The 15,320-nt window shown below is 43.6% G+C and overlaps 1 protein-coding gene across 1 annotated transcript in view; it reads right to left on the bottom strand.

Moving 5' to 3' along the window:
- LOC126355825 (peroxidase-like) overlaps positions 1 to 14,597 on the bottom strand; it is a 245,725-nt gene extending 231,128 nt beyond the window's left edge. Inside the window, exon 1 of the mRNA XM_050006275.1 lies at positions 14,549 to 14,597. Within this exon, the coding sequence (XP_049862232.1) occupies positions 14,549 to 14,557 (9 nt within the window). The 5' untranslated portion in view covers positions 14,558 to 14,597. The remainder of the gene's footprint in view (positions 1 to 14,548) is intronic.
- Between the last annotated feature and the right edge of the window lie 723 nt (positions 14,598 to 15,320).

The following is a 15,320-nucleotide window of genomic DNA, read 5'->3' as shown; positions in this document are numbered from 1 at the left end:
CGCATAGTACTACATCTTCAGCAGCAATTTGAATACCAGTTGGCACCAAAGTGACTCAGTGCATTGTTACAAATCGATTACTTCAATGAGAGCTCCGAGTCAGATACCTTGTAGTGTGCATTCCACAGATCCCAAACCAAAGCCATTTGCGACTTTAGTTGTGTCAAGCGAGAGCTCATTGGATGGCAGGATGGAAGTCCCGTGTGTTTTCTGATGAAAGGTGCTTCTGCCTCGGTGGCAGTGACGGCCGTGTGCTGGTTTGGAGGAGGCCAGTTGAGGGCCCGCAACCAACTTGACTACATGCTGGACACACTGGAGCTGCACCTGTAGTTACGGTCTGGAGTGCTATTTCGTATGGCAGCAAGAGCACTCTCCTAGCTATCCCACGCCCCCTGACTGCAGATTTGTACGTCACTCTGATGCTTCGATCTGTTGAGCTGTCATTCACGAACAACATTCCAGGAGGTGTTTTCCAACAAGATAACGCTCGCCCACGTCCTGCTGCTATAACCTAACATGCTCTGCAGGTCGTCGACATGTTGCCTTGGCCTGCTCGATCACCAGATCTTCCTCCAATCGAGCCCATATGGGACACCATCGGACGACGACTCCAGCCTCATTCAGAAACGGCATTAACCGTCACTGTATTGTCAGAGCAAGTGCAACAGGGACGGAACTGCATCCTGCCAACTGACATCCGGCACCTGTACAACACAATTCATGTACGTTTTTATGCTTGCGTTCAACATTCTGGCTGTTAGACCTGTTATTAACGTACCAGCATTTCATATTTGCATTGGCTTATCTCGTGCTTACATTAACCCGTGATCTTGCAGTGTTAATGACTTAAATACGTTATCTAGACAAAAATATTCCCAAACTTTCATTACCCTACAGTAATTATTATTCGGTGTTGCGATTTTTTCCGTCAGTGTATTTCACTACATTTGTTTTGGGCAGAAATATATATAAAAAAGAATGTCTTACTTCATCATTTACACGAACAAAAATTATTTTATTGTCACCATTATTACTTTTGCTGTTACGATTACTATTATTATAACTATTATTGTCATTATCACTCATCGTGCCACTTACCTCTCTAAACGGCTTTGGGAAGAGATCCGATTATTCAGCTGGGATTCTCAAAATGATTTGCAAAATATCGTCGGCTATGAAAAAACTCAAGGTTCGTGTTACATTATGTGGAAACGGGTGCACAATTTATCTCAGGAAGGACACTTTACTTATTACATGCTGTCGCTCCCACGACTCATATGCCTGTAATCATTCTTTTAAGTTTTATTTCCACTGACGTTTCCTTCAGAGGGTACTAACTGAATGCCACGAATTTTAAACCTGCTGTATTAAATTTATTGTAATTACTTTTGAGCATACACAATGAGCTCTCATTTATCGCCATAGTAAGTTACTTATATGTTGTCATTACATGTCCTTTCCGGAAGGGAATAACATTATGCTATGATTTTAAACTTATTTTTATTTTAATTGATAAATAATTTAAACGTGGTGCAGGAGAGTGGAAATCATCTGAAGCTTCTGCTAATCTAAAAACGACAATAAAGATTGATCCTAGGGCTGCACGAATATTAGAATTCGGGAAACTCATGGAAGTGAGAAAGAAGCTAGACAGGTTTATTACATAAATCTCTGCACTCGCTACCTAATTCAGCTTTGTTGCAGTAAAGCCAATAGAAACGAAGAAAGCGGAAAGAAATAATATTGTGACAGGCAAATAAAATGCACGAGATTTTCTAATGTTCTGAGATTGTACCTCAGCAAATTCCGAAAAGTGTGAATTATATGTTAGACTAGGTGGGATACACGGCTTCGCGCAGGGAGTTGATATGTGATTGTGTGGTAGTTGGAATAAAAGGATAAACTTTAAAGTATATGAGGTAAAAAAAAATTATTGAAGACATATCCTAATTATTAACAATACTTGTTTACGTTTAAGAGGTAACAAAAGTTACTGAAAACATATTCTATTTGCTATACTTGACTATAAACAACATTTTTCATTTTGTTATCCGGGCTATATATGTACATTTTTTTCGAATTTCCTGTAGGAGAGCAAGCGAGGTGTAATTCACCGTGAGAGAAGCAGGAGGCTTTGAGACTAATCCCACAATATTTCAAAGTTTTTCCCTGCGCTTTTATAATAGTAGAACTGTAGGCTAATTTGATTGGAAATTGTAGTCTTTTAGATTAGAATGGCAGTTCAGTAGAGATCCATGGTGTTCTGGGATAAAATAGTATGTGGAGTATGAGTAGAACTCCTTCCATCACTTCAGAGTTTCCTTGCAAGTATTGTATTGCTCTGTCCATGCCTTCGAGTGACTTTTTATGTGGCATTGTGCATTCGTCCCATAAGATAATTTTAGCTTTAGAAGTTCACCTCGTCCAGATACTCTTGAAATTTTACATACCGGGAATTGTTCTTCGGCTATATTCAACGGCAGTTGTAGGGCGGAATGGGCAGTTCGTTGCAAGTTTAGCATACAGATAGCATCTTTTCGGGGTGCTTGCATCCCAAGTTGTACTAAGATCTGGTTGTTTATAGTTAAACATTTATCTTCTAGAAGAATGAATGTTTCGTTGACGATGTCGGCGTTGAATTCGATGGCCCTTTCAGGATGAGCTTGTCGGATTTGGTACAGTATGTCATCACTCATAGACTCTTTGAAGGAGTCCCATAGCTACTTTGGATTGTACAGGTTACATGTTGTTAGAATAATGGCGAAAAAGTCTCTCATTTGTTCTGCTGAGGCTGTGAGTCAGTCTTCTTGTAATATTAATTCCCAGTTGTTGTTGTTTCCCTGGGTAACCGTCGTCAACAATCGTGAGAGCTCTGAAACTTGTTGGTCCCTGTATTTCTTGTTGCAAGATCGGGAGATAGAAACATTCGGCGTTGTTCGGATGTACGATGTATACTCGGCCTAGTACGCCAATTTTCATGATTCCTCGATGATATTCTACTGGAAGTTTTCGTCGTCGACAGATTTTTCTTACGTTCCACGTATAGTTGGTAGTGACGTCGACCTAATAGTAATATTTTCGCGAATGGATCCGTTTGGCATAGTTGGTAAAAATCTGTTAATGTTGAGATGTGAGGTAGTTCACTTGAATTTTTTCTTGCGGTGTCTTTTTGGAAGTAAACTCTCTGTCCACTCTTCATATGTACTGCCAGATGTTGCAGAGTTGGTTCGCGTTCGTATAAGAGAAAACCGAAAATCCACCACGCTGCTTCGTTACTGTCGATCCATCTTCTTATTTGGTACATGAGGATCTAATCGTTTCTGTTCTGTTGTTCGCTGTCTTTGGATATTTGAAACACTGCCATGTCACATCCTTTGTTCACATACTTACAGACATATTTGATGGATTTCACTGAATTGCAATATTCTACGTTTATGTGTCCTTGGAACCCTTTAGAAAGTAGTGCTTTATATAGTACTACCCATCGACTATCTATTTCCAGTTCGTCACTGCCATCCGCAGCTCGTGGCTGGTTGCTAGCTTGCTGCCTCCGGATCCAGAGGTCGCGGGTTCGATTCGCGACCGGGACGGGAATTTTCTATCCCAGTAACTGCATTGCCGTTACCATTTCTTCATCATTAGGGAAAGTGGCGGGACTGGACCGTGAGAAGATATGGAATAGCTCCACAAACCAAATAACATCATCATCATCGTCGCTGCCTCTTATTTGTATTTTTGCTGTGAAGACGCCATTTTTAGGTGATCGTCTACTGCATTTGAGATAGGTATCAACTCCGGTTTATGTGTCACCCAAGTATGGTTTTGAGCACTGTTTTGTAGATTGTCACCGAGCGAGGTGGCGCAGTGGTTAGACACTGGACTCGCATTCGGGAGGACGACGGTTCAATCCCGCGTCCGGCCATCCTGATTTAGGTTTTCCGTGATTTCCCTACATCGCACCAGGTAAATGCCGGGATGGTTCCTTTCAAAGGTCACGGCCGACTTCCTTCCCCGCCCTTCCCTAATCCGATGAGACCGATGACCTCGCTGTCTGGTCTCCTTCCCCGAAACAACCAACCAACCAAAATGTAGATTGTCCATCACTCTTACGTGGCGAATTGGGGTTTACTGGCCAGCATGATCCGCGAATCATGTTTTTCTCTATGTTGTACAGTTCCGAAACTTCTTGCAGATTGAGAAATTCAGTTTAGATGATTTTGTCGATATCCATTGGGTGAATTCTCTCATGCAGCCACATGAGATTGTGCGTGTGGGGCAGTCCTCGTTTTTGCCGTTCGATTGTGCACAACCAGCATATAACGGTTCCAAAGATGAGCTATTTTTTTGATGACTTTAATAAATCTCGTTTGGCTTTGCCGGAAAACTCGGGCTATTATGTCGTGACGATGCATTGCGTATTGTCCGTATCTCAGTTGTTCTTTGATTCCTGCCACGACGACTTGCATATGAATGTCACGAAAACGTCAGGTGTCATGGCACCTTGAGTGTAGTCGTGCACATGTCTCTGACTACCTATGTATGATGAAGGTAAGATTATCATTGCTCCAAATTTGTCAGTGTTTCTGTCATTTATGATTGCGTCTCGAAGGTGGGTGTAGTTTCTTCTGATTCAGTCTTACGTGAAGCAACGTTCCGCTTCTATTTTTCCATACATATCTACCAAACTTTCAAAACAGAAAAGGCGTCTCTAAATAAAATGAATTCTGCTATTTCGATAATTCACTTATCAATGAACATTATGGAAGAAACTGAAATTACCAAGTAAAGGCTTGAGACAAAAATAAGATTTTAAAAGGAATGTGTAAAGAAGTTTGTTCGAGAGTTCCTATCTTATGCATAATCTCTTGGAATACAGAAGAGGAAAAAAATTGTTTTAGTAAAGTGGATACGAAGAAAAATGAAAGAAATATCTTCGTACAAAAATACTTCGATTGACAAGTACTGAAATGCATAAATGAACAATTTTAGGAAAGAGATAAATAAAAATCATTGCACATCTCATTGAGATGTACAGTTCCCTCATATTACGCGTTTTTAGACGGAGTAATCGAGGACAGTAAGACAACGAGTAAATCCAAAAGATCAAAATTACATAATTTTAAAGACTGTCAATTTGAGAGCACCAGAAGCTACTATGTAAAAATATCTGTATTGTGACAGTTATCAGGGGCGACCAAAAAGTTTCATTTAGAAAATGGTTCAAATGGCTCTGAGCACTGTGGGACTTAACGTCTGAGGTCATCAGTCCTCTAGATCTTAGAACGACTTAAACCTAACTAACCTAAGAACGTCACACACATCCATGCCCGAGGATGGATTCAAACCTGCGACCGTAGCGGTCGAGCGATTCCAGACTGAAGCGCCTAGAACCGCTCGGTCACAACGGCCGGCTTTCCGTTCGAAGGCCATACGGAGCAGAGTCCATAATTTCCTGCTTCACATCCTTGTCCGACAAAATTCATCGATCTTTGAAGGTCTTGTTTAAGGGACCGAAGACGTGACGGTCGCATGGGGAGAGATCTAGAATATAGGGCGGATCCTCCCACTTGAGCTGGTGCGCCTTACACTGAAACAGTACCTCCCCTTGTCCCCCTTTCCACAACGCTCGTTTTCGACGCACAAGCTGCCCCACACACTTTCTTCATTCTCTGATGGATGACTATCGCAGTGTGTCCTTCTGCAACCAACAAAAGAATAGCAGCACCATGGACGAAATTGGTAATAGGTCACCTTTCCGCATTTACCACACGTTACCATGAATCACCTTTCCGCATCTACCACACGAATGTTTCACTAATCCCATGCCTACATATCGGTGTTTAAATACCCGCATAGAAGTCGCGCTACTATACTTATTTTATACGCTTGAGCAATGCCCCCAAAGGAAACTTTTTGATTGACCTTTGTACTTTCGATTTAAACTACTGGCCATTAAAACTGCTACGCCAAGAAGAAATGCAGATGATAAACGGGTATTGATTGGACAAATATATTATACTAGAACTGACATGTGATTACATATTGACGCAATTTGGGGGCATAGATCCTGAGAAATCAGTACCCAGAACAACCACCTCTGGCAATAATAACGGCCTTCATACGCCTGGGCATTGAGTCAAGCAGAGCTTGGATGCCGTGTACAGGTACAGCTGCCCATGCAGCTTCAACACGATACCACAGTTCATCAAGAGTAGTGACTGGCGTATTGTGACGAGCCACTTGATCGGCCACCATTGACCAGACGTTTTCAGTTGGAGAGAGATCTGGAGAATGTGCTGGCCAGGGCAGCAGTCGAACATTTTCAGTATCCAGAAAGGCACGTACAGGACCTGCAACATGCGGTCGTCCATTATCCTGCTTAAATGTAGGGTTTCGCAGGGTCGTAATACATCTGAAATGTAACATCCACTGTTCAAAGTGCCGTCAGTGCGAACAAGAGGTGACCGAGACGTGTAACCAATGGCGCCCCATACCATCACGCCGGGTGATACGCCAGTATGGCGATGACGAATATACGTTTCCAATGTGCGTTCACCGCGATGTCGCCAAACACGGATGCGACCATCACGATGCTGTAAACAGAACCTGGATTCATCCGAAAAAATGACGTTTTGCCAATCGTGCACCCAGGTTCGTCGTTGAGTACGCCATGGCAGGCGCTCCTGTCTGTGATGCAGCGTCGAGGGTAACCGCAGCCACGGTCTCCGAGCTGATAGTCCATGCTGTTGCAAACGTCGTCGAATTGTTCGTTCAGATGGTTGTCTTGCAAAAGTCCCCATCTGTTGACTCAGGAATCGAGACGTGGCTGCACGATCCGTTACAGCCATGCGGATAAGATGCCTGTCGTCTCGACTGCTAGTGACACGAGGCCGTTGGGATCCAGCACAGCGTTCCGTATTACCCTCCCGAACCCACCGATTCCATATTCTGCTAACAGTCATTGGATCTCGACCAACGCGAGCAGCAATGTCGCGATACAATAAACCTCAATCGCGATAGGCTGCAATCTGACCTTTATCAAATTCGGAAACGTGATGGTACGCATTTTTACTCCTTACACGAGGCATCACAACAACGTTTCACCAGGCAACGCCGGTCAACTGTTGTTTGTGTATGATAAATCGGTTGGAAACTTTCCTCGTGTTAGCACTTTGTAGTGTCGCCATCGGCGCCAACCATGTGTGAATGCTCTGAAAAGCTAATCATTTACATATCACAGCATCTTCTTCCTGTCGGTTAAATTTCGCGTCTGTAGCTCGTCATCTTCGTGGTGTAGCAATTTTAATGGCCAGTAGTGTATATGGATCATCATCTGGTAGATTTTAGTTACAGCAAAAGAAAGTGTAACAAAATACATAGGTCTGAAGGGTCATGTATATGTTCGAGCGGAAGAGTACCTACAACCTCATAACATGAAAGATATAACTACGAAACATCGCAAAAATATGGAACAGACATTTCGATATTGGCGATGTCGGGGTGGGGGTGCATAAAACAGAATGTCAGCTAATGCATTATACTCCACTGAAATCAACACTGAAAGCAATATTGAAACGTAATAGTTAATATAGCTCGAGTTATAACTTGCTGACTGTGGAAGTCGATTACTGGTACTAATCAATTCTTTTATCCTCTTTCAGTTTCTCAACTTCAAGTGTTACGCTTTTATACCTACTCACGTATACAACTTAGCTGACCTTGTCTATCAATGCCACTGAAGACCCTTACGTTCCTGTGCTTTGGAATTAAGTAGTCCACGATTATTTTAAGTCTTTTCTCATTCTAAAACATAAACAAATGACAGCCGTTTCTAAAACTAGTTGGCAGTGGGAGTGGGAGTTCGACAGTGTCGCAGCATTATGGTTCATGTTCGTAACGACGGTTGATTGCAAGATGATTGAACATATGTTGTATAAGATGCGTCTTCGATATTTTCGTGACATTTCATGATTATGGTCTGGATATCAATAGGTAAGCAAATGATATTGCTATGTTCTTGCAAATACTGTTTCTTTAGTACATATGTCTGACACCCCAAACGAGTACTGTTTGTGCTCATTCTTTTACTACTTGCGTTTACGTTCACAGGATGATGGCCAATACAGGTCGAATTTAATTGTCATAAGAAATCAGCTCATGATGCTCCTGAAATGTGGTCTTTAAATTTCTTACAGCTTTGGAGTACCGTCTATATAAGACAGCCTGAAAGCTTAGGACACGCATTTGAACTATATAATTATTATACTCGTAGTTTAGTAACAGTAACTTATCGAAAACAACTTTCACTTATAAAAAGCCAATAGTTAAATAATACCTTAACGCTGTACTGCAAAGAAATAAGACTCACAGAAAAGTCTACTGATTTCATCACTTTGCGAAACATGCACTATGTTAACGTAGTTGTAAAGCACAACAACGGTCAGATGGCCAGAATCGCGTGCAGTCACAACCATGTAAATAACGAAGCACGGTGGACAATTGCTGTGTATATCTGAATTCCATTGATGTCTGAGACTGGAAATGGAGGCACGACAAACACTTACAAGTGGTTCGAAAAAAGTGTGAGACATTCCCACTCACGCACATCTGTTGTATAATTATGGAACACGTTTCACGCTCGCGGATTACGACCTTTTTGGAGAAGAAAAACCTTCTGCATAGAAATCAGCTTGGGTTTTGTAAACAAGGATCTTACGACTCAGCTCACTCTGTTTGCGTGTGAAATCCAGGGCGCAGTAGATAACGGTGAATCCGGAGTGATTCGATGAAGTTACGCTGTGCAACTAGGATCCTTATTGTTTAAAGTTTCATCTTACATAAAGATGAAATAAGTCTGCTTCAGACAATGACGTTATTTTCCACTCAAAAACATCACAGCACTTACGTTTGTGTTGTCTGCATATTGTACATGCTTTATATTTCTCCGCATACAAAACATCATCGTCCTACACCTAGTTGTACTGCGGGCGTGTGGTGAAACCTTCAGCACAAGCAATGTTTTCCAAAAAATTTAACTTTGTGTACGCAAATTAAATGCAATTAGTCTCGGTTGTCCGTTTCTTCGACAAAGATTAATGTGAAGCTATATACACTCCTGGAAATGGAAAAAAGAACACATTGACACCGGTGTGTCAGACCCACCACACTTGCTCCGGACACTGCGAGAGGGCTGTACAAGCAATGATCACACGCACGGCGCAGCGGACACACCAGGAACCGCGGTGTTGGCCGTCGAATGGCGCTAGCTGCGCAGCATTTGTGCACCGCCGCCGTCAGTGTCAGCCAGTTTGCCGTGGCATATGGAGCTCCATCGCAGTCTTTAACACTGGTAGCATGCCGCGACAGCGTGGACGTGAACCGTATGTGCAGTTGACGGACTTTGAGCGAGGGCGTATAGTGGGCATGCGGGAGGCCGGGTGGACGTACCGCCGAATTGCTCAACACGTGGGGCGTGAGGTCTCCACAGTACATCGATGTTGTCGCCAGTGGTCGGCGGAAGGTGCACGTGCCCGTCGACCTGGGACCGTACCGCAGCGACGCACGGATGCACGCCAAGACCGTAGGATCCTACGCAGTGCCGTAGGGGACCGCACCGCCACTTCCCAGCAAATTAGGGACACTGTTGCTCCTGGGGTATCGGCGAGGACCATTCGCAACCGTCTCCATGAAGCTGTGCTACGGTCCCGCACACCGTTAGGCCGTCTTCCGCTCACGCCCCAACATCGTGCAGCCCGCCTCCAGTGGTGTCGCGACAGGCGTGAATGGAGGGACGAATGGAGACGTGTCGTCTTCAGCGATGAGAGTCGCTTCTGCCTTGGTGCCAATGACGGTCGTATGCGTGTTTGGCGCCGTGCAGGTGAGCGCCACAATCAGGACTGCATACGACCGAGGCACACAGGGCCAACACCCGGCATCATGGTGTGGGGAGCGATCTCCTACACTGGCCGTACACCTCTGGTGATCGTCGAGGGGACACTGAATAGTGCACGGTACATCCAAACCGTCATCGAACCCATCGTTCTACCATTCCAAGACCGGCAAGGGAACTTGCTGTTCCAACAGGACAATGCGCGTCCGCATGTATCCCGTGCCACCCAACGTTGCCTGGCCAGCAAGATCTCCGGATCTGTCCCCCATTGAGCATGTTTGGGACTGGATGAAGCGTCGTCTCATGCGGTCTGCACGTCCAGCACGAACGCTGGTCCAACTGAGGCGCCAGGTGGAAATGGCATGGCAAGCCGTTCCACAGGACTACATCCAGCATCTCTACGATCGTCTCCATGGGATAATAGCTGCCTGCATTGCTGCGAAAGGTGGATATACACTGTACTAGTGCCGACATTGTGCATAACTCTGTTGCCTGTGTCTATGTGCCTGTGGTTCTGTCAGTGTGATCATGTGATGTATCTGACCCCAGGAATGTGTCAATAAAGTTTCCCCTTCCTGGGACAATGAATTCACGGTGTTCTTATTTCAATTTCCAGGAGTGTATAATACATCCCACCGTGTAAACAACTGCCACAAAGATTTCTTGCTAACGCTAATTTCGTATTTCGTGTAACACTTTTAAAAATTTACGGTGCTGCCAGGATTCCAACCTGGGAGCATGCACGCTGCACTTTCTCAAGTGATTGTCTTGTATATGTGGATGTCATCACTGTGACTTTCCAAGCATTTCATTGTGCTTTGGATAGTACTTCATGACTAATAGTCCGCGTCCTAGATGCAAGATACGGACTCACTTGCAAAACGTTCTAAAATCCCATAGTTTTGAGCAAGTTTAATAATGTTGCAGAGAGCAGGGAAAAGAATGTCCATTTTTGCACATATCGCTGCCTAAATCGGTGGAGCGAAAACGCATCAACTTTCGGAAGGTTTCCACTATCAGCATTCACAAATTTCCTTGCTATTGTTACGTAAAGAATGTAAATGCGTTTACCATCACTAAGTACTGACCTTGAGCCAATAAGCGTTTTCGTTCACGTGACCCACAAATCTTCAAATTTAAACATTTTTAAGCTTTAATTGACCGAAAATACTGTTTGAATAATATAATCATTCAGAATATCAACAGTCCGAACCATTTTTTTAACGAAGGGAAATAGCCTATGAAAGTGAGACTCCACAAGATCATCAAAATCAAGAAGTTTGAAGTAGCAGTTTGCAATAGCGACAAATTGTTCTCAATAAGACTAGGCAAAACTTTCTGAAACTATATCTGGAGCACAGTGTGAAAGTAGAACATAGGCTGGCTATGAAGAAAAGGAGGGAATGAGATTGAAGTACTGTACGTGAAACGCTACAGGATGGTCATAAAGGCGTGAACAAGTAAGCTTCGATATAAAGACTTATTTGACAGAATAAACTGGGAGGAAATATGTGGACAGCATTTAATAGAAAAAAATACAAGTTGGCGATGTATATCCCAAAGCATCCCGGAATTGTTCTACAGGAAGTGCAGGAAATGATAAAAAGGAATAATAGGAAGTGCTGGGGGCGATTGCAATATGCAGTGCGAGTGAATTGTAGCCATGACGTTATTCCACCGCGATTTTTACTGCAAATGACAAATTCTCTTGTACATCTTGTACTAGCAGCAGAGTTGACATACCATAGATAGACAGACAGATAAAGACATAGAGGATATATAGAAATAAGTAAAATGCAATATCTAAAATCAGAAATGAAATAATTGTCTTACAAAGTATTCTTTACGATAGTGTTGAACAATTACACAATGAAATTTCTAAAAACTCTGACTGTTTAACGAATAAGTACCACCAGAGGAACTTACCCTCATTGGGAATGGAGCGAATGCTCAACAGCGCAACGTGTGGCGCTAACGAAGACCCACTGTCTTTTATTGGTAATACAAGAGTGTCAAATAATGGCAACTTAGAGCACACGAGTTTGCTGCTTGTGACTAAAGGCACTCCATCTTCTGACGATGGTGGCGAAAATGTGAAACAACGAGCTGTGCGCCTACTGTTTTACGCGATTTCGCAAAGCAAGTATCTCGCACAGAGCGGGACGGCGTAAAGTCTGTACACTGCTCTCTGGGTCGGTAGGAGCAGGGGTTCTAACTTGGCACAATCGAAATTTTAAGTTTTCGTGTTTTCCTAAATCATTCAAGGGGAATATGGGATTGTTTGTTTGAAAAGAACACGTCCGATTCCCCCTTCCCCGTCCCCTGAATGTCCCTAACGACCTCATTGTCGTCGGGAGGTTATGATTTTATCCTCCATTCTACCCATTGTTTGGCTTGTTCCGTTCTCCCGCTCAGAAAATCCAAACTGCAGAGAATAGTGCTGATTCTCAGCGGATAAAACCGATACAAATGGAGGGGGGGGGGGGGGGGGGGAGGGACGACCTTAAGAGCATCTGAATGTCGATCCGACTGAAGGAAGAGGGTTCCAGGAACTTACAATTTTACAGCGCACTTGAAACACGAATAGGAAAAACATTTAAACATAATACAGCGGTCACAGTTCGTAGTAATTGACGGAAAGTCATCGAGTAAAACAGAAGTGATATCTGGCGTTCTGCAAGGTTGTGTTATAGGCCCTTTGCTGTTCCTTATCTACATAAACGATTTAAGAGACAATCTGAGCAGCCGTCTTAGGTTGTTTGCAGATGATGCTGTCGTTTATCGACTAGTAAAGTCATCAGAAGATCAAAACAAATTGCAAAACGATTTAGAAAAGATAAGTGCATAGTGCAAAAATTGGCAAGTGACCCTAAATAACGAAAAGTGTGAGGTCATCCACATGAGTGCTAAAAGGAATCGCTTAAACTTCGTTCACACGATAAATCACACAAATCTAAATACGGTAAACTCAGCTAAATACTTAGTTATTACAATTAGGAATAACTTAAATTGGAACGCTCACATACATAAAGTTGCGGGGAAAGCAAAGCAGATCTTCTTTTTATGTGCAGAGCACTTAGAAAATGTAAGATGTCTACTAAAGAGACTGCTTACATGACGCTTGTGCTTCTTCTTCTGAACTATAGCTGCACGGTGTGTGACTCGCATCAGATAGAACTGATAGAGTACATCGAAAAAGTTCAAAGCAGGGCAGCGTCTTTTGCATTCTTGAGAAATAGGGAAGAGGGTGTCACAGACATGATACCGGATTTGGGGTGGACATCACGATATATGGTTTGGGGTACACATCATTACAACAAAGGCGTTTCTCGTTGCGGCGGGATCTTCTCACGAAATTTCAGTCACCAGTCCTCAGACTGTGAAAATATTTTGTTGACGCCAATCTACACAAAGTGAAACGATCATCATAATAAAATGGGAGATATCAGAAATCACACGGGCAGACATAGGTGTGCGTTTTTTTCCGTGAGCTGTTCGAGAGTGGAGTAACAAAGAATGATTGTAAAGGTGGTTCAATGAAGCCTCTACCAGGACTTAAGAGGGGTAGGACGCCAAACGGACCGACTTGGAGCAGGAGAGGCACCACAGAACATTTTAATTTCCACTGTCTATCCTTTTACAAATAAATACATAAAACTTTGTCAGCACGACCAGGAAGGATGGAGGATTCACACTCATAGCAGTGGAAGTTCGAAAACATAACGAAATGATTTTTTTACATATGAAATTTAATCATTTTTTTCACTTACTAATGGCAGTATTTGTTGCTATAGGTACAATTTTCTTCATAAGTAAGAGAGATTCTCGGATGAATTGTGCACAGCATACAAACCACATTTAAAGGTAGATGAAACTCTAGAATTTTCCAAATCTATTAAAAACTGTGGTAAAAATTGAGGTAATTAACTACAAAATTTGTGTTTTTTCTAAACATGAAGTTTAAAATATAATAGCACATTCGTTTTTTCGTAATTTAATAAATCCTAGAGTTTCATACACTTGTAAGTATGGTATGTATGCTGTGCAAAATTCATCGAAGAATCTCTCTAACTTATGAAAAAAAGTGTACCTACAGCAACAAATGCAGCCATTAGTAAGTGAAAAAATGATGAAATTTCGCAAGTAAAAAAAATTATTTTGTAATTTTTTCGAACTTCCACTGCAATGAGTGTGAATCCTGAATCCTTCCTGGTGATGCTGACAAACTTTCATGAATTTATTTGTAAAAGTATAGACATTGGAAATTAAAATGTCTTGTGATGCCTCTCCTGCTCCTAGTTGGCCCGTTTGACGTCATACCCCCCTTAAGTACGATTTGCAAAGCAGCTATGTAGATGTAGGTCTGTAGCGTAGTCCGACGTCTAGGTTACGTTGAAAGGTCACAGTCTGGTTGTGACTACTAAATAATGGTTATGGTAAGAGACTGACGTGTAGCGTAGCCGAATGCTCGCGCCATATTTCGCTGATGTGTTTCCGCCTAACGTCAGCTGTACAGTTGTCATTTTAGTTTCTCGTGGCTATCAGGAGGAGGAACGTGCGAGTGGGAAGGCGGTATCCCGCGGAGTGCTCCTTAACGCGGCGTGCTGTGAGGCAGGGCAGCGCAGGCGAAGCTAGCGGCCGTGGGCGATGGGTACTCACGCAGCGCATTCTCCGGCAGCCGCTGACGTCTGGGCCGCGTGCCGCGCGCAGACTGCGGAGAACCGCGAGCCCACCACTCACTGCCCTCGGAAGGGGGAGGGGGGGGGGGGGCGGCGCAAGAACTGGAGCTGGAGCGGCCACCCCCGGACAGCACAGGTGAGGCCAGGACGCTGAACTTGCCGCCCAGCCGGCAACGTGGGCCCCGCGAGGGGCTTCCGGCGAAGGCGACCTCACATCCGTCCGTTAGGCCCCGTCTCTGCACCAACAAACTGTCACTCATTTTGTACCCTTCGCCTCTCAGTTTGTTGGCAACCGCGTTCGCACTGCCTGCTGGCGATTACAATTGCAACACCATAAAAGCGGCAAGCAACAAACCGCAAATTTCCATGAAGTATATACACTACTGGCCATTAAAATCGCTACACCACGAAGATGACGTGCCACAGAAGCGAAATTTAACGGACAGGAAGAAGATGCTGTGACACGCAAATGATTGGCTTTTCAGAGCATTCACACAAGGCTGGCGCCGGTGGCGACACCTACAACGTGCTGACATGAGGAAAGTTTCCAACCGATTTCTCATACACAAACAGCAGTTGACCGGCGTTGCCTGGTGAAACGTTGTTGTGATGCCTCGTGTAAGGAGGAGAAATGCGTACCATCACGTTTCCGAATTTGGTAAAGGTCGGATTGTAGCCTATCGCCATTGAGGTTTATCGTATCACGACATTGCTGCTCGCGTTGGTCGATATGCTATGACTGTTAGCAGAAT

Source organism: Schistocerca gregaria, chromosome 1, assembly GCF_023897955.1.
Source record: "Schistocerca gregaria isolate iqSchGreg1 chromosome 1, iqSchGreg1.2, whole genome shotgun sequence".
Taxonomy (NCBI): domain Eukaryota; kingdom Metazoa; phylum Arthropoda; class Insecta; order Orthoptera; family Acrididae; genus Schistocerca; species Schistocerca gregaria.
Note: the sequence above shows the minus strand (reverse complement) of the source record. Positions and strands in the feature narration are given on the sequence as shown.